The sequence below is a fragment of the Etheostoma cragini genome, chromosome 10 (assembly GCF_013103735.1).
Source record: "Etheostoma cragini isolate CJK2018 chromosome 10, CSU_Ecrag_1.0, whole genome shotgun sequence".
NCBI classification, from domain to species: Eukaryota; Metazoa; Chordata; class Actinopteri; order Perciformes; family Percidae; genus Etheostoma; species Etheostoma cragini.
In genome coordinates, this window is record NC_048416.1 from 11,025,627 (window position 1) to 11,045,375 (window position 19,749).

At 43.7% G+C, this 19,749-nt stretch overlaps 2 protein-coding genes across 7 annotated transcripts in view; both read left to right on the forward strand.

Moving 5' to 3' along the window:
- The first annotated feature begins 1,114 nt into the window (after positions 1-1,114).
- stc2a (stanniocalcin 2a) lies at positions 1,115-6,210 on the forward strand. Its single transcript, XM_034883290.1, has 4 exons — positions 1,115-1,253; positions 3,311-3,453; positions 4,148-4,359; positions 4,599-6,210. Exons 1-4 carry the CDS (start codon positions 1,115-1,117, stop codon positions 4,960-4,962), a joined length of 858 nt encoding a protein of 285 aa, XP_034739181.1. The 3' UTR covers positions 4,963-6,210.
- Positions 6,211-13,279: 7,069 nt separating this feature from the next.
- Positions 13,280-19,749, forward strand: part of LOC117951510 (cytoplasmic polyadenylation element-binding protein 4-like) — a 12,725-nt gene continuing 6,255 nt past the window's right edge. For 2 of the 6 annotated variants that reach the window (XM_034883252.1, XM_034883254.1), the window contains exons 1-5: positions 13,280-13,467; positions 14,414-15,536; positions 15,660-15,752; positions 16,521-16,614; positions 19,174-19,224. In XM_034883252.1, coding sequence (XP_034739143.1) covers positions 14,469-15,536; positions 15,660-15,752; positions 16,521-16,614; positions 19,174-19,224 — 1,306 coding nt within the window. In that variant the 5' untranslated portion in view covers positions 13,280-13,467; positions 14,414-14,468. Of the gene's footprint in view, positions 13,468-13,812; positions 13,935-14,033; positions 14,292-14,413; positions 15,537-15,659; positions 15,753-16,520; positions 16,615-19,173; positions 19,225-19,749 lie in introns of those variants that run through there. The other 4 variants (XM_034883253.1, XM_034883255.1, XM_034883250.1 and 1 more) reach the window with 3 other exon arrangements.

The window sequence follows — 19,749 nt, forward strand, 5'->3', positions numbered from 1 at the left end:
ATTGTGTAACAGACCCCTTCAAATTCCCTTCCCCATAAAAAAAACAACTATTAAAGGCATTCTGTTTTAGGTGCTTTACATTGTAGCCTAAGCATTGTGAGTTAATCCATATAGACTATCATGTAGAGTTCTGACATCCTGTTGTTTTGGTATTATTATCATTAGAACATGGATTGCACAATGGTATGATTCAGTTTTATTGAATATTGCTGTTATGAGGGACCTTTCCCCTACGTACTGTCAAAGCAATGGCTACAGACATCTTTAAAGCTGTACTGAATTGAATTACTACCTTACAACTATTACTGACTTAGAAGAAGCCACAGGCTAAGCCTATTTTATGTAGAGTGCTTCTCCAGTTTGTTGGCAAGCTCGGTATTTCTTGATTCTATACTGCTCTACTTAGCCTTGTGGCCTAAATAAGTGCTCCAGTGTGATGGCAAAAACAGACTTTCTATTGACTTTCCACTGCTGCAACAACAAACTGGAATTGTAAGATATCTTGCAATATATGCAAAGCACAAAAGCTGTAGAGAGATTGCCTATGTGTGTTACTGGAGGTCCACTAGTTATATTGGACATTATATGATTGCTTGTGTAGATTTTGGTTTGTGAAACACTTCTTGATCACCCGAAAGCTGTCACAGTCAACTTGCTCGTGAATATTGCTTTATAGAGCCAGTTTTATTGCAAAAAGGGACTTTCAAAAGACTTCCACTGGACACTCCCCTTAAACCTTGGACGTGGATGTCTGCGTCTCTCATTGGTTGTGAAGCCCCAACCGACAACACCTGCTTAACTCCTTCATCCAAATTGACACCCGGGGCTCTGAGAAATATAGGCAGCATCCCTTCCAGCTCATGCATTCAGTCCCACAGCTGCCCCAAAAGACACCAGGCTGCAGCTGCGCTGATCACTGATCCAAGGCGAACCCTCACTCACTCTCTCTCTCTCTCTCTCTCTCTTTCTCTCTTTCTCCCTCTACCTCTCTCTCTTTCTCTCTCATACACTCTCACACACACGTACACACACGTACACCTACACACGCGCGCGCGCGCACTCACACACTCTGCCGGATATTTGCTGGGAATCGGAGCACACTGTCGGAGACGCAATGTTGGTCAAACTGGCCGTGGTGCTGCTGGTTTTGTCAGTGCTGGAGCAAGTGGTAGGATCGGATAATATTGATATCCATGACATCCTCCCAGAGAAGCCTGCGAGCCAGAAAGGACGCCTCTCCCTGCAGAATACAGGTAAGAACTAGAAGTGTCAGGAGAGATAAGAATGTGCCGGTTCTTGGTTGATGCAACTGCTCGCACATCTCCGCGGGTTCTGTCTGTACACGTGTTTTCTGTGGCTGCAAATGAAACCATAGCTACATGGGGACTCCTCCGTGCGGTTTGAGCAATCCGCTGCTTTTAACTTCAATGCCGGCTGTGGTGTTCAAGAAAGAGGGACCATTTTCGATTACTAAGAATTACTCAGAAAGACGATATCTTGTAAATACTCTCAGACAGAAATCCGATATGTAAGTAAACTATTAATAGAATGGCACAAGGTAATAGGTAATGAATACTGCAGGGCATCTAGGTGTGCGTGCGCGCTGCACGGTGTAGCCTACGCGTGTGCCGCGTAACAGTTTCAGGGGGGGGGGGGGGGGTTCTGGAAGAAATCTGGGGTTTGAAAATGTTGTCCAAGCTTTCTGTTCAAATTAATATTGAGTGATGTGTGCAAGCAGATTAGGAGAGCATAAATGATTGTGGCAGCGTGGCTGGTTGGTCCGCGCTGAAGGCGAGCAGGAGTGTATTTCTTGAACCAATCCTTTCCAAACCATTGCTTTTAAATACCATAAACAGACATCGGGTCTTGCCTCGTTAATCCAAGCACTTACACCACATTGGACTGCTGCGCTTTTCTCTTGAGACGTCGTTCAGGCTACATGCCGGATTTTGTTCCCATTCGGCATGACTTGCGACCCACCATGTGAACCTGTGTCAAAATATTACAGGACAATTGTTATCTTGCCTCCACGCTTAAACAGTGGGACGAACTCCAATGAAGGTGTCACAGAAGAGACCTTGGTAACACCACGGTGTAATTCAATGCACATTGCGGCCACGCTCGTATACGCTCCAAGCACATTCCCGTGATGCCAAAACAAGCACTGCTGATAGCGGCTCACTTTTCCTGCGCACTAAAGTTCATCTCAGTGCCTACAAACCCCGCAGAAGTCGTCCCCTTCCCCCCTACTACTGCCCCCACAACAGAGGGTCCTTGTTGACAAAGCGTGATTTCTAATAAGTCTCATTCAATCCTTTATTTGCTGTCTTTTTTACGCAACTGGTGCGCACTTCTGACTGAAGGAAAAAATGCTCTTACGCCCATCAGTGATCACCATCAAAGGCAAAGCACGCGTGTAATTATGTTTTACTTAAGTCAACAGTTGGGTTCTCATAGCCAAGTTGTGTATGGCCTGTTGGCTGACAAGCTAACCTGCAATTTGCCATATTAACTTAAGAGTAAAACGATGTCACGTAGGGTAAGCAGCAGTTTGTCTGTGACAGCTGGTCTCATAATGCATGCTCGTAGACAGCAATTTGGGGTTAAAAGAGAGAGACCTTCACTTTCACATGGTAATTTATGTCTTTCATGGGGACAGTTGAGATAAAGTGGTGTGTAGGAACTGATATTATGTATTCACAGGACATGGCATATTCCTTTATATTTTCCAAGTTGTTTTCGCCTGCATTGCTGCTTTTGTACCCTCTGGTGTAGCTAGTGATGGACCTTTTGAATAATGTCATTTCAGCACAATGTCAGTTTATCTTTGAATGCAATAACGAGAGACTTGTTGATCCACATTTAGTTGACAGACAGTAGAAATGACTGCATTTATGTTTCACCCACAAGTAGTCAACGTTGTATCTGCAATGCACCATCCCATCTCAATGCTAGGCAGTGCAGATGAATTGTGGTGCAGAATGACACATTAATATCTGTCACCAAGTGTTCCTCTGCAGGAACCCCCTCAGCTTGGGAAATTAGACTTCACTCCCCCACCTCCACCCTCCACCCGCCCTGCATCCTTTTTCTCTCTCGGACTCTCGGTCATGAACACACAAGCAAGCGCCTGTGTCTGTGGAAATAGTTATACGCCACATCAGCTTCGTGATTGGTGCAGCAATCTGAAGTGGAGTTGTGCCCTCAAGCCGTATGGTCTTCATTGCCAACACGCCTGTAACAATCTGCTGCTGTCTGTGCTGTGAACAGATGATAAGGTCCCTCCCCCTAACCTCTTCTCTCTTTCCAGCTGAGATCCAGCACTGCCTGGTGAGTGCAGGGGATGTCGGCTGTGGTGTGTTTGAGTGCTTTGAGAATAACTCCTGCGAGATACGAGGGCTACAGGAAATCTGCATGACGTTCCTGCACAACGCTGGCAAATTTGACTCTCAGGTACTAAACTAGTCTGTCTGTGTTTTTGAAGAAGAAGAAAAAAGGTATAACCAGAGGCAACATTCCTTTTCCTTTTCACTGGTCCGCTGCTGCACACTCGTCATCTATGGACAGATTTGTTAACTTGTGCTTTTTTATTCCCTCTGCATACCTCAAAATGTATCACTTTTCCTACAAGTGCAATCATACTTACACACACTAATCTAATAATCTCTTACCTCTTTTGGGAAGTTCACTTCCCTCTGAGTGGACTGGTGCATGTACAGTTATAGGACCAAGGTTCATGGGCCAGTTGGCCAAATGCCTAGGTATCTCCCCATCCAACATACAGAGGCTAAAGCCCTGCCAAGCCGAGCCAGACTGGGGCTTTAACAAATAGGGTCACATTTTAGGAATCGTTGGCACATTTCAGCAGCAGAAAAACACAATTTACGGCATTCATGCAGAAGTCCATCACCCCATTCTGTATTCAAAACATATAGTTGCACATGTTTCAGCGCAACCACACATACACTCATGAACACTGCTGAGTGCACAACGTCTTAAAGTGCCAAAACTATTAAGTGTAAGTGATATAGAAGTTAAAGTAACAATCATAGCTTACAGGATTTCATGGATGATTTGTGAACTCTCAGGTTTCAGCAACCTCAAAGGACTTTGAGTTGAGAACAGTTGTGTCTCTGTGTGTAAATAGGGGAAGTCCTTCATCAAGGATGCTCTGAAATGTATGGCGCATGGGCTACGGCACAAGTTCAGCTGTATCAGCAGGAAGTGTGTGTCCATTAAAGAGATGGTGTTTCAGCTCCAAAGAGAGTGCTACATCAAACACAACCTGTGCTCTGCTGCTAAGGATAATGTGGCTGTCATGGTGGAGATGATCCATTTCCAAGATCTCTTCCCTAAAGGGTAAGTGGCTGCTCTGGACAGCATGCTTGGATACAGTTTTCTCCAGCCTGTCACTTCTCTTTTATCTCTGATTGTCCACCTTCCGTGGACTCTTGTGCCAGTTAAATCTAGTTCTGTACCTCCATGTATAGTAATAGTACCATCTCATTCATTCCTGTCGTTTCCTAGACCTAGATGTTTTGTGCTTCCAAACATGAAATCACAAGCTTCATGTGAGTTCTCTGCCTCTCTCTGCCCAGCCCATATGTGGAGCTGGTGAATATTCTTCTGAGCTGCGGAGAGGAGGTGAAGGAGGCGTTGACACGGAGCGTCCGGCTACAGTGCGAGCAGAACTGGGGGGCTCTGTGCGACAGCCTGAGCCTCTGCTCCTCCCTCGCCCCGTCTCCCGCCGGCTCCGCCGCCGAACACCACCGCCGTCCCGTGCCCTCCCACCCTGAGCCGGAGAACCCTCGCCCTCCGCGGCAAGGTGACAAAGACAAACCCGCTAAGGCTGGCTTCAACACTCACCCACGCAATCGCAGTCAGGGACCCCGCCGCCAGAGTCCAGAGGCCGGAGTCGTGGCTGAGCAGGAAGACCCCGAGGCCACCGACATCCGGAGGTGAAAGCGCAGGAGACTGCCCCGACCTTTGACCCCCCCCACAGCATTAAAAAACCACACTTGCAGACTTATGCACACCTCATCAGCCCCCCACCCCTCCACCCCCCCACCCCCCCCCCCACACACACACACACACACACACACACACACACATATTCCCAGACAGACTGAGCAGAAGGACACAAGCCCCAACTTTTCCTGTCCTTATTCCACCCTCTCTAGTCATTCCAGCAGTCCCACATGGTACACTTGCAGGGTAATTGTGGTGTAGCTTGTACTGTTATGCCAGATTGTAGGCCACAATTAAAAAAAAAAAAAATTAAATAATAATTCTTATTATCATGATTATTTCAGCTGTTAGGACTATTTTGGCTCTAATATAGCATTTCTCAAATCATACTTACTGTGCGATTTGATTATATTTGTATTATTTATTTTATTCTGTATGCAATGTTGAAGTATCAAAATGTACATAGAAATATACTTATCTATATTTATATAAACATGTATAAATATAGTTTCAATATGCAATACTGATATGCTATACATGACATAGTATATGGTGTGCTGTCTGTTCCCTTCACAGTATTGCACCCATCACAAATTGGTCTGTAGATATGTAACATACACAATTTTTGTTTCAAAATGGGAATGTGTATTATAGATACTTGATGATCAAATACAAATTGTACAGGTTTCAAGTCCAGTTCTGGCACATATGAATTGTAGTGCATGATGGCCACAAAGCCAACAAACTTGTGCATTCTTAAAGTGAAAATCCACTCTAAAGAGGATGCAATTGTAATACTATGAATATGGACACTTATTTCACACGTGTATGTATTGATAAGTCTCTCAAAAAGCTAGAAATAAGAGAGCCAAGACTGATCTCTGATGTCATCGAGCACTGCTGTCTGGGCAGCAATGAAAGGGAGACGAACATGGACACGTGTTGTTTCCTGAGTTTGAGTGCAACTCTGACGTGATGCAAAAAGTATCACGTCGCTCTCGTTCATTGTTAATCAGAAGCTGTGTCTCAGTGACATTACAGATTCCTGTCATGTTTATAGCTTCAGGAGATGTCATTGTTCTTTTAAGAAATGACCTGGCAAAAGTTATACATTCTCTATGAGTTGGTTTTCCATCTAACTGTTAGATATCGCTGAACTGCAGCAAAGAGAGGATGTTCCATCAAGTCCTCTCACACGTAAGATCACACAAATCAAGGTGCCTAAACTTGTAATTGTCCACAGTGACCGCTTCTCTGTGATTTAGGTGAATGGATGATACTGTGTCGTTGGGGGGAGGGGGGGGGGGGGGGGGGGGGGGGGGGGGGGGGGGGATTTTATGATGAGCCACAGAAGTCTTAGATTTTGCACTTTGGATGATTTTCGATGACCGCTGCAGGTTAGGGGGAAATAAACGGGTTACCAGAGCAGTCCCCCTCTAATCAGACCTTACTGGGATATTTCATTGTACCGATGCTGGTATGGTAAAACCAAGCCTTTTGCTCCTAAGGACCAGGGTGAGCCTCGTCTTCAGATCAATGTTAGCCTTTTGAGGTGTCCCAGTGGGCAATAACAGTGGGCTTGACAGAAACCCTCGAGATCTCTGGCCCCTCTAAATTAGCCCTTATTCCTCTCTGGTCTCTTACCTAGGTCAGGAGAGATATGAAGGCCTGTTATTCTACCCGTCAGAGCCACAGGCAACGCAGCAAGTAACCAGGAACTGGGTTAAGTCCACACACGGGGGCTCTGGCGCTGTTATTCTAAATGTTATATTTACCGAGGCCACCAGAGAATTCCTCTGGGCCACAGCCAAGAGCCAGCAACACAGAGAGGGAGAGAGGAGTGGAGCTAAATGGAGCGAGACAACTTTTTTTTTAATGTGAGGATTCACTCCATCTAAACTTCTCCTACTCTTCTTCTTTCCCTGCTTTAGGTCACAAACAAAGGCTTTCGACCATTTCAGGCCAGTCGCATGCATTTAGCTGTGGAAGTGCAGAACACTACACCACATGCTAGGGAGCGATGGTGCAAAATGAAAAACCTGCTCAGATTTTGAGGCTCATTTAATGCATTTTTGATTTTTTTTCCCTTTTCTTTTTCTGTTGTACTCACAGTTTTTTCTCCCATTACCAATCATACAAAGATTATTTTATTAGCTCCGAGGGTTTGAATCATCAGTGAGGCTTGTCAAGCTTTTCTTTTTTTATTCTGTTGTGGAAGTTGGGATTCCTGTGACATCCCAGCACGAGACATAAGCTAATCCTATTGAGAATGTACTGTATGTGTGTAAAGTGACAATCTGTTCAGCTCTCTTGTCATTTGGTCTGATATGGCTTTTTGTAATAATGTAGTGGCTTGAATGGCTTTTCTTTATGTGTTCAGGGGAAAATTAAACTAACCATGTTCCCGGTATTGTTAGTGCCCCATCAACATGTTTTATGTTTTTCTCCATTTAGCACAAGGAACTCTGCTTTCACTGTTGAAATGACAGAACATGGTCTAGAAGTTTGTAACCCACCTGTAAGACATTGAGCATATGATCCTATAAATATCTTACGACTCATGAAGTCAGATGTATCTTGTTATCATTAAAATATTTTTGTCTGTATTTTCTACATGTTGCGTCTATCAATATATGTTTTCTTTTTCTTGCGTTGAAGTAGTATAAAAGTGTGGCACAATGACAAACACGTCCTTGTGCCACAGCATCAAATGAAGAATTCACACAAGAGGACGAAGCATTCAGTGGTAAAACATTCAACGAGCAGGTTAGCAGAGAAGGCCTCCTCGTCTCAGGTATACACACACGTTATAAGACACCCGGTTCTCGTTTGACTTGCTGCGTCGTTTCTTGACAGTGAAATATGGGCTGTGTTTAAAGTTTCAAGGACTGGAAATATCCTCCCTATTGCAAGGGCCTAAACATTTACGTCAGCGGCCCTGGATTGAATGCAATGCTTAAGGTGGTTCAGGGAGTCAGTTTTTATGACTTGTCCCAACAGTGTACATTGCCTCACTAAACATTTAGACAGTGCTCTGATTTGAAAGGTAGACTTCCAACTGTTGTTTTGGAGCTTTAAGTCATTCAAGGGGGCAAGTTTAGTGTCTTGAAGTGCTTTTGCGCTAGCCATGTATGGGAACTGGACACACAAATCCAGCCCTCATTTTTTTCTTCATTTTATTTTATGTGGCTGCAGTGTTGCAGGGAAGAAGAAAGGCTACATGCCACATAACATATCACACAGCCTTTATTATATGCATGCCTATGTTTCTACTTTTTTCGCCCCAGTGTCACAGCTCTGAACAAGTGGTCGGAGTGTGTAATGATACCAAATGGCCACTGGGTGGTGATATCTATCTTATTATCGACCCCAGTATTCGATTTTTTAATGGGGCTGAGTTGAATTACTTGGTTGAAGCCTCAAATGAATAGTTAGTCATAAAGCATTTGATGTGTCAGATTTTGATTAGAAATGCGAATCTAAATTTAAATGTCCTAACTTTATTTCTCTCTTGGATTACAGCAACTACACGAACAGTTTGTCTCCAAACAATCTTATAAGGAACAACGGATCGGACATGTGTTATGTTGAAGGAGGACTATGCGGATTAGTCTTCATGTTGGGCAAATTCTGAAAATTAATAATTAAAAAAATTAAGAAAATTATAATTAATTCTGAAAAGTAATTGGTTACAGTTACCATAGATGGGAAGTAACGTAGGCCTACAAATACTAGTTGGCCTACAAAAATATTTTACTCCAGTAGATCTTTCAGATATTTTTTTAAGACACTTTACTATTTATTTTTGTGGTGACTTTTTACTTTTCCTCCTTACATTTTAACATGAAAATCGTTGCTTTCTACTCCTTACATTTTACAAAATGGGCTGGTTACTTTAGTTTTGTACACGGCTCAGGCGTGATTGTGAGTGCATGTTAGAGAATAGCGCGGACACGCGCTTCCCACCGCTAGCGGGCGCGCACGCGATAATTAGTTGAGTGTGTGTGTGTGTGTGTGTGTGTGCGTGTGTGTGTGTGTGTGTGTGCGTGCGTGTGCGTGTGCGCGTGCGTGTGTGCGTGCGTGTGCGTGTTCGTGTGCTAAGTTAGCTAGTGACTCTGTTGCTTGTGTTCTTCACCTGTTACCTAGGTTACACCTGGCTGTTGATTCATAATGATGTAATGGTTGCTACAGTTACACATGTAAACATTGTACACACATGTAATTAATAGTGGGTTTATTGTTATAATTTGCTAGCATATGATCCCTATGCAGTAGTAGCCTTTACAATGTTATTTATTTCTTTGCAGAACCACACACACACACACACACACACACACACACACACACACACAGCCGTAGCAGATCAATGCCCATGTTTGTGTTGCCTGATTGTAGTGAAGCATCAACAGAGAGAAGTTGTCTCTATATTGTGTGTTATCAGACACACCTGGGGCCAAGTTGGAAACCAGAATCAGCTCTAAATCCAGTCCTGATCTAGTCCTCACTAACAAGTTTCAAATCATTTCACTGGAGTTACCATTACTTTTGTTTGCGTCATCAATACTGAACTCAAACTAATTGGATGGGACTACACGTGATGTGATGTTTTGTGATGTGAAGTATCTGTAACCTACTTCTACTTTAGTACGGGAAGTGAGTACTTTTACCATCTCTGCTTGTGACTCCCTAATCTTTATAGTACGCCCGTAGAAAACAAATGGATAGAAGGACTATTCCTATTCAAATCAACACAGCATAATGGTCAGAGCTGCAGCCATTTTTATGTGTACCGTTGCCATGCACCGGTCTATCATCTGCATAAACCAACTTGCAGAAAGTCACAGAGATGAGACTTTTGCGACAAACAAGCAGTGCAGCAGTAATAGAGAGTCAGCCGCTAATTGAGTCAAATTTGACAAATAAATGTTTTATGTGCACATTGTTGTCACAGCAAAGGAAAGCCCATCGCTATTGGCCAGATGACTTTGTTCGGCTGGTTTCCTGTGACCGGTGTGCCATTCGGGAGCCATAGAGTTAGCAAGCTATCTTACTAACTAGCCGCTTATGGGCTGGCAGGCTGGTAGGCTGGCAGGCTGGTAGGCTTGCTGGTTACACCGTGCTTTCATGCAACATTGGTTACAGAAAAGGAGCCCAACAGCGTTCTGGCTCTCATGGTCCGTGGAACCGCTGTTGCTGGGCCTGACGGTCCACTAGTCTCGCTTTGCCAGACCTACGACCACAGCACTGCAGAGGAGCGGCTGACTAGTCCACACAGCATTCCAGGTTGGGAGAAAAACCTACTCTGGTTTATTGGCTGTTCTTTAAACCAATCACAATCGTCTTGGGCGGCGCTAAGCGACGGACGGAGGCACGGTGCCTCCGCAAAATAGCCACAGGAAGGAACTTGTTTTGGTGGAACTTTGTACGCCCAAAAGTTGTTTTAGTCGTGCAAGAGAAAACTCCCAAAATTTGACAGACAGTCTAGCTAGCTGTCTGGATTAACCCTGCAGAGATCTGAGGAGCAGTTAACCATAACAGCTGACATAAATTGACTGGAGTTTGAAGTTCCAACACAAAGAAAGCGGAAGGTAACGGGACATCTAGGCCAAAAATCTGTCTGAGTTCGGGTGGCACCAGAGCAACCCCTGGAAATGGAACGTAGTGGACATAGACTAACGGCCCGCTGACCCCCTGCTGCTGGGTCCCTCCTACTCACTCCCCACTGCTCCAGAGAACACTCTCTCCTCCCAGCGAGCTGCGGCACACTTTACAGCAGCACTGACGTGTGTTGTCACCATGGCAACTAACGAAAATCGCCATTTAGTTTTGAACTAGTCAAATTACCACGTCAAACAGCACAATGTCCTTTCTATCTGTTATATTTCTATGGGCAGCACATAATCGGACTCCCTATCATAAACATGATACATACCGAAGACATATCTCAAACTACGACTTTACTTAGAAAGTGCAGGGAGGATGACTGCATCTTAGGCCATTTGTATCTATCTTTACATTCCAAATGAATTTTATTTTCTCAATACGTTGGCTTTGTTATCAAACACTAGTCGTTTTTGCAGTGTGGGGAGTGAGTGAAATATTTGAATATAGGCTGTGTATTTATTTTTCCCCCCAAGATGACAAGGGCAGTGGGAGCTATATGCCAAAACTAAACAGTACGCTGACATCCTCACCTGCACACTGTTGGCGCCACACCATAGTCAGGCAGCTGATGCGTAAGGCCACAGAGAGCAGATACATTCACACATGTGGGCGAAATTATGCTGTGTCACACTCGGCCTGTTGTAACTATGCATCGAGTCTGAGATGGATGACCTCCTGGCCAAACAATGGGATTAGAAATCTTCCAGTTTGCATGGTTGGTATGGCAACGGAGCTCTATTAATGAGGAGGCAGTAGAGATCACATCTGAGAGGAGGCTGAGCAGTAGAGAGAGACTGCGCCTCTGAGCAGAGAAACCTGAGACAGTAGGCCTCGAGTGCTTTGTGAACCTCTACTCTGTGCTCCAGTGTAACTAATAAATAATCGACTGGGTGCCCAGGTTCCATAGATGAATCATTAAAGAAGCATTCAGGGTGAAAGGGTGCACCCCACGTCGGTCCCCTGTGGGGCCTCAGAAAGATGAATGTCCTATATTTACCTAAAGTTGGTACTACAATAATATTATAAGCTATATATATAATACGTAATACTATTATAAGCAGGCCTAACTGTTTAGCTGCATAGAGTGAGTGGAACCTAATTGGCAAGGCTCAGTTTCACTGGGGAATACAGAGCAAGTTGCTCTCAAGGAAGAAAACGCTGACACAACTCACTGTGCTCAAATTACTGTCAGCCTCGAACGACCTACAGCAGGCAGCAGCATAAGATGGTGGACCAACACACTTTCAGACACTCAACCTTACGCAAGCACACACTCTACTAACTGGGAGTAATTCAACAGAGTGCCATAGCTACCAGTTGTTTAATGAGTTAGTAGGTAGTGGCCTGGCTGGGACTATATCAAACCAGTAACACCTGGACCAGCAGTTTTGTTTTTTAAGAAACTAAAAGCGGAAGATACTGTTGTGTGTGTTGTTAAACCTCCCCAACAGGCCCTGCTGCACAGGAGTGGGGTGGGGTGATGTGGCTGCTACTACTACAGGATACAAATGAAGGGTGGGTCTGCCTTGGGGGACAGGAACACTATGTTAACAAGACTAAATCAACAAGCATGCAGTAAATATACTCTGACTGGCGTGGAAAGCTGCTGAGACTGAGTAGCTCTTTTTGGTAGTTCAGTTGTTCTAGGACATAGTAAATCCCATAAGTTTGTATTCATTTATGTTCATTTTGATGAGGGATTGTACAAAATACTCAAATTGTGCTTATCCCAGTCATAACAGCATTACTGAACTGCACAGGAATGTATTCAAGTATTCAGACAGGACCCCTATATTATGCCCTTTTATAGTGACCACAATTAGCTGTGTGATGTTCTCTTTAGCTTGAGTAGCTCTGAAACAAGTAATTTTACTCCCACTTGAGCAATGTATCCTGTAGGTCTAGCAAGAGAACTTCTATTGAAAAGGATACTCTTTCCTCTCCTGGTGAAGGATCATTAACATTTCAATTAATTGGCTACAGCAAAGCTGTGAGGTTCTAGCATGCAAGTTGACATCGGATTTAATAAAGAAGGCATCTTTATTAAACTAAGTGACATAGCATAATATGATGGTATGATCCGAGCACAGCACCGACCAATGTAAAATAAATCGAGCTCTCAAGCTTGATTATGTGCTGAAAATAGCAGCGGCTTATTTTAATGAGATTGTGGTACTTTGGAATGGACTGGGTTATACCATATCCAACCATATCAAACGAAATGATCTATTTATCTGTCTATACAACACACTTATCCCAGACAAGTGCTGTAGGTTTAGGTGGAGGTGAAGAAAAAAAAAAATTGTTTAGTCAAATTAACTCATCTGGAATAAATGCAAATACCAATTCTAAACCTTAGATTTTAACCCTTGGCATTCCATTGGCCTACAATACTCTCACATGAAAATAGCTTTTTGTTATTCTTGGTTGAAGGTTTAGTTAGAAATGTCCTCTGTATATTTAATGTACTTTCATTACATTACATCAACTCCTCCCATTATTTTCAGGCCATCCTTATTTGGGAGGAGAACGTCTAGATTGCATGTGCCATTCATTGAAAATGAGTACTATGGGCGTGACCTCACAACAAAAATCCAATCAAATGCAAGGTTTCATGCAAAGTGGGCGGTGCTTTTGAAGGGAAATCCTGACACACAGTGGCTGTTGGCTGATGGCAGGGCGGGGCTTGTAGACGTTAGTGTCTCCCGACTGGTCCAGCTGTCATCTAGAAGAGAGAAGAGACCATTTACACCGGCTGCCTAGGAAATGCAGAAAAAGGGAAAACGCTAAAATATGTCAACATCTAAATGATAAGGTCATGACGCCGAACTGAAGGTAGCTATGCCCGACATATCAGTGAATTCACATGTTTGTCGATACATTAGAACAGCCGTTGAGGTTACGTTACGTTTTGAGGTGTAAAAATTATGACAAGGTTTGGTAGGCTGTGTGACATTGAACAAACAGGACACGAAACAGACGAGTTCGTCTAAAGAGCCATACACCATTTTTAACCACTCGTGTCCTGGAAAAATTCCGTCGTCCTGTTGTTGATAAAGCAGTCGTGGACGTTACTGAAATTTCGAGGGTCGTTGTAACCGTTGAATTCGTTCATTGCTTCCCAGCTGGTTTGCAAATATGCTAACATTTACGTCTCTGCGGTGTCGGCTATTATCCTAGCCTAGCGGCTTGGTAAAGGGAACTACCCTAGATTCAGAACAGACAAGAGACGTCATCAACATTTTCCTGCATTTAAATGGTCGCGTATGAAGAGGTCATTGCTGTAAAAGGAAGATTATTCGGTAAGTGTCCATGCTAAAAGTCACCACAACGTCCTTGCGTTCACGGATGCATTGTAATGCATAAACGTACTTTAAAAATTGACTGCTGGGATCTGCATGATTAATAGGGCACATGGAAGGTGGCGGAGCAGCTGTTAGCTTGCTGCTAGCTAAGCAACGACCTTTAGAGACTCAAGCTTCACCAGCTCAGGCTGTTAGCTGCCTGCGCTGGTTAGGCTGGGTGTTTTCCGTGGTTGCCTGCCTGCTATGAAAGTGTTATATTTCATCCAGGCCTCCCATGGCCAAGCGAGTCAATTATTGAATCTCATTGATTGCATCACAAGAACAGACAGGGTGCAGCCCAAGCACATTCATTAGGTATGGCGAGGCTTGTTTTTTTATTTATTGTAGAGGCCAAATCTACTTGAAGTGTAACAGACTTATGCTTTTTGTTACCCATTCCTCCCCCCTTCCCTGACACTCCTTAACCAAAATATTAGGATAAAGAAGACGGTGAAGGCCAAAAGTGAATTGAAGATTTACTGGGTGTCCTAAATGGGGGACTACGGGTTTGGAGTTCTGGTGAAGAACAGCAGTGGTAACAAATCTGGTTTCCCTGTAAGGATCCCTCCTCACCTTCAACCCCAGCACCCTCACCACCCCTCCAACCCTCCCAGCCCCCCTTCCTTCGTAAACAACACCTGCTCCACCAATGGAGGCAGTGCTTGGCTGTTCCCCGCCGTAGCCCAACACAGTAACATGCAAGATGAGATTCTGGAGTCAGACAAGTCCAAGGCCTTGGACCTCCAAGACATGCAGGAGAAGTCTCAGCTCCAGGCCCAGCCCCAGGCCCTGTCCCCGGGTCATCAGGAGGGTGGGGGAGGCTTAGGAGAGCTCGAGGGAGCTCTTCCTGAAGACAGCCCATTGGAGAAGGGTTCTTTGGAGAGCAGTGGGGGAAAGGAGAAGCTGAGGATGGAGTCCCCTGTGCTAAGCGGGTTTGACTACCAGGACAGCCTGGGAATGGGTACAAGCTGTGCACAATCCACCTCCTCCTCATCCTCTCTGACCAGTTTTAACAACTGGTCCCCTGCTGTCCCATCCACTCAGTCTCCAGTGGTCGGGGAAGACGTCGGAGGGTTCTTCGGTCCGGCTGGCTCCAATGCCAACGGACCGCCCCTGCTGTTCCAGAACTTCTCCCACCATGCCAGCCCTGGCTTTGGAGGGGGAGGTAGTTTCTCCCCGCAGATTGGACCAGTCTCCCAGCACCACCCACCACCCACTCCTCACCCTCAGCACTACCACCCCCATGGTCAGGGGGTCCCACAGCAGCACCGGCGCTCCCCAGCTAGCCCTCATCCACCCCAACCCTCCTTCCCTCCGCATCCCCATCGCACCGGACCGTTCACCCAGCTGCCCCACCTCGCTCCTGCCCAGAGCAAACCCCCTTCACCTTGGGGAAGCTACCAGGGCACCTCCACTCCCACATCCACCTCCTGGAGCCCTGGGGGGTATGGTGGCTGGGGAGGCACGCAGGGGGTCCGAGAGTACAGGCGGGGGGTAGGTGGAGGGATGACTGGGCTTAACTCCATCTCTCCGCTGAAGAAATCCTTCCCCAACAATCAGGTAGATGAGATTGTCATGACTTATCTCAAACACTAATAGATCTTTATAATAAATGAATTGGTGTTATGGCCCACAATGCCGTTGGGCAGTAGACTTGTATAAAAGTCATCCACTGTCCTACAGGTTCCTTCTCAGAAGTTCCCCAGAAATAGCTCTGGTTTCAATCACAAGGGCTGGGTGGAGGACAGCCGCAGTGACAGTGTCTACCCTTTCCAGGTGAGCATATGGCAGATACTATTCAGGCGGGTGTTTAGGTAATTACTTGATGTGATACCTAATCAAACTAAATATAGAGTCCTCCAAGAGGCAAATTATATGAATCCTATTAAATACACTCTTATGTATCAAATGCAACAAATAAGCAAATGAGCAAAACAGTGCGACAGTAAAGCCAGCTAAACAAACAAATTGAAACTTCCTGTGTGTGCTTAGGTCTTATCTAGATAATTACGTTAAAGAAGAGCAGTGTTATCATCTGCTCTGATCACATGGCCTTCCTCTTGTCCTGATTTGAGAAATCTTGTGCTCCACTGCAGCTTTGCATGCTCTTAGCCCATTTACATACACAGTGACGCAGCCTCGCTTGTGTTATATATTACTCCTCATCATACATTTCTTTGTTCTTGGAATTGTTTCAAATGCTAATAATTCTTTTTACCTTATGGCTATTCAATTAGAATTTGTATTGATCTGAAATCGGCCAAGTGGAAGGATGCATCCTTAAGTAGCATATCTTCTTATATCAGATACAGGGGAAAGATGTGATGGGATTGCACAGATATGCAGTTGATTTGGTGTGACATACTCTAGGCTCCATTCTCTGTTTACAGTGCTTTCCGCTGAAGGTCTCTACGGAAACATTCTCTGCAGTTTTTATTAGCTATTAGCTTCATGGCAAACTATGTCAGGGCTCTCGCATCTTGCACGGCTTTAGATGGTGATGTAAGAAGTGAGGAAGCTTATTGTTTTCTTTCTCTCTTCCAGCAGGAGAGAACACGGTCCTTTGATGGTTTCAGTATGCACTCTCTGGAGAACTCTCTGATTGACATTATGAGGGCTGAGCAGGATTCCCTGAAAGGTTGGTTCCCACACTGACAGTAGAAAAGGAAAGGATAATTTCCCTCACTGCTGGCCGTAGATTAACACAGACGTGGGTTGCTCGTGTTTGACAGCAAGTGGAAATTAGGCATTATTCTCACAATGCTCACAACTAACTGCGTTGACAGCAGGACTTTGAACGTGCACGCTGCTTATTGGGTCCCAAAAACGGTGTGTATAGTTGCAACACTTCTTCTTTCTTAATACCTTTGCATATGTTGTTGTGATTTCGAGGCTTTTTGTCTTGCAACACCACATAACTAAAACACTAATAGCAACACACAAAATCCCATTCAGACTCTATAAATATGGTTGCCAATATAATACCAGAGTTTTGGTAATGACACCAAAAAGACGCTAAAAGCACAATTTTGTTGCCAATCTAAAAGTAGAGGTTAGATATCCAGCACTAGGTATACAATGTTACTTTTGCTATTGGACAGTACCAATTTATCTTCCTGTATATCATTTTTTCTTTCTTAATTTCCATAGAATGTGATTTTTATTTGTATGCAGTATAAGCAGAGATTAAAAACTTCTTTCATTACCTCTTAACTTAAGGACCAACAAAATGTGCCCACAGCAGTGAGGATAAAAAAAGCATCACAAGCCGGCATTGCCTGTCTTGGTAGAGTCTTTGATCTAATGGGGCCTTTCCATTGAAAACAAAAATGACTATTTAGGCAAATTTCTACATTGATGGCTGCTTTAGTTTAAACATTTCACATTTGAGAAATACGACTTGTTTTGTCCAGTGCCAAAAAGCATTTTTTTAGAAAAAGATGCTTACATTTCTCAAAGAAAAGTAACAAAAGTATTGTTTTTGTATCTGTACAGAAAAGTTACATGCATGTCGCAATCTTAAGGAGGGGAATGAACGCATTAATGAGACCACTCAGATCAGCTGCAGTTGAGTCTTCCGTTGCAGTACAGTTCTGTGTTTTAGTCTCCGTAACTCATGAAGACAATCATCTGCAGCCTTTTTTGCTGGTGAGACTCATTGATCTCGGCAAACTCTTATTAATAAAACATTTCAGTTCAGTTTTTGTCATGGTCAATCTTTTCCATCACAGCCATCTGATGCTAATCTGGGCCCGCTGATGCATAGACCTTCTATTTACAAACTTCTGTTTTTTTTTTTTTACAGCTTCTTCAATAATAAAACAAGCAAATAATTTGAAAGTCAAACACACAATCTTGGACTTATTCCAGTATTTTTCTAGCATGTGATCTGACAGTAACATGAACTTTTGTGTAAATGTAAGACTAAGTTGAAATACATTGGAAGCAGGGCTGCAGTCAAGTCCACCTTTGTCGAGTCCAAGACCAGGACTAGTCAAGACTGAGTCCAAAAGAGAGACAGTCAATACTGAGACAGAAAAAAAGGAAAGAATCCTCTTTAAGACCACTCTCTTACCTGTTCATAATTTATGTGAGTAACATACATTAGGCCATTATTACTTAAATTATAAAATGGAAATGTTCCCTTTCTTGAACTTCTTGAAGCTCGTTCTGAAGAATTTATAGTACAAAGTGTTCGCTGAAATTGTGTCTGCGGCCAAAATGAAAATGATCAATACCTGATGATTGAGGTACATGATGCAGTCAGGCGAATATAGAGATGGTCCGATACCATTTTTTTGCTTCCCAATACTGATTCCGATACGTGAACTTGCGTATCGGCCAATACCGAGTACTGATCCGATACCAGTGTGTTACATATTTTATGTTTTAACAACTGCATACTACTATCCCTGTATGGATATTATATGACATGATGTGACGTGATGCGATTTGTTGTCAGTCTGGCTCATGTTGAACTCTTTGTGAAACATGAACAAACACAAACAATGAATGCCGCAGAACTTTCTTTTTTCATCCAGTTTGACAGTCAGTTATAATGGAAAAAGAACATAAATAAGGTGATTTAACGTAGATTTTCTTAAGGGCTTTATTACCATGGTTTTGGATTGGTGCATAACCTCCAGTGCTTCCGATACCAACGTTTTAGGCAGTATCAGAGGCGGTACCGATACTGGTATTGTATCAGAACACTCCTAGGTGTATACCAGGCGACCAGTCTTGATGCCTGTTCTAAAAACTAACACCTCTTTTCTGAACCAGCTTGCATCAGTGGTTTGGTTTTGAAGGAGGAAGTTAACTTGGAACAAAAACGTATAGTCCCCGGACTCTGTTAAAACCAACTAGATTACTACAGCCCTGATTTGAGGATTTTTGTCTGCAAATCTCTTCATATTTCCACCAAATGTTTGCTATCACGGTCCTTCAGATAGATAGATAGATAGATAGATAGATAGATAGATAGATGCTTACTTCATCCCAAAGGAAATTTTACGCATCCAGTAGCAAGACAACCATACACATACATAAGAATAAAAATCACTCATGACCATAATAAGGGGGAAAAAACATTCCATCATAACTTCAGTGGGTTGGGGGGAAATGTATACATTAAGGTTAAGGAGTTAATGTCCTGAAATGCTGTTCAGAGGCCTCTCCTGTTTTTTTTGTCATGTAGGACGCTACAGCTTCTCTCACCAGGGTGGAGACGGGCCTCTACCTATGAATGGTATGTAAATGACATGCATACAAATGTGCAGTGCTGTACCAGAAGTCAGGGCTCGAAATTGATGTCTTCCAAATGTAGAAAAAAATTTAGTAATTTAAATGCAAGTCAAGAATCGAGATTCAGTCCTTCATAATCAGTTCAACGTAGTGGAAGGGAATTCGGTGAGGTGACATGAAATAAAAAGGAAAAGAGAAACCTCCGGCTATTACATAACATCACTGCGAGATAAAACAAGTGGTAAAAATGACTTAAGTCGCGTTACTTGTTTTAGACCCTTCTCTAAACTGCTCTGGTAGACTACTGTGGCACACAAAATGGCTGACTAAAAGGAGACCGGACCAGACCGGCTTCTTCAAATAGGAAATAAATACTGTTGTCAGGGAGGTGCAGAGACTGCAAAGAGGAAATAAATCACTGCTGTTCAGAGGCAGATGATGTCCGTTTGTAAGTTGTACAGTGGGTACGGAAAGTATTCAGACCCCTTTAAATTTTTCACTCTTTGTTTCATTGCAGCCATTTTCCAAA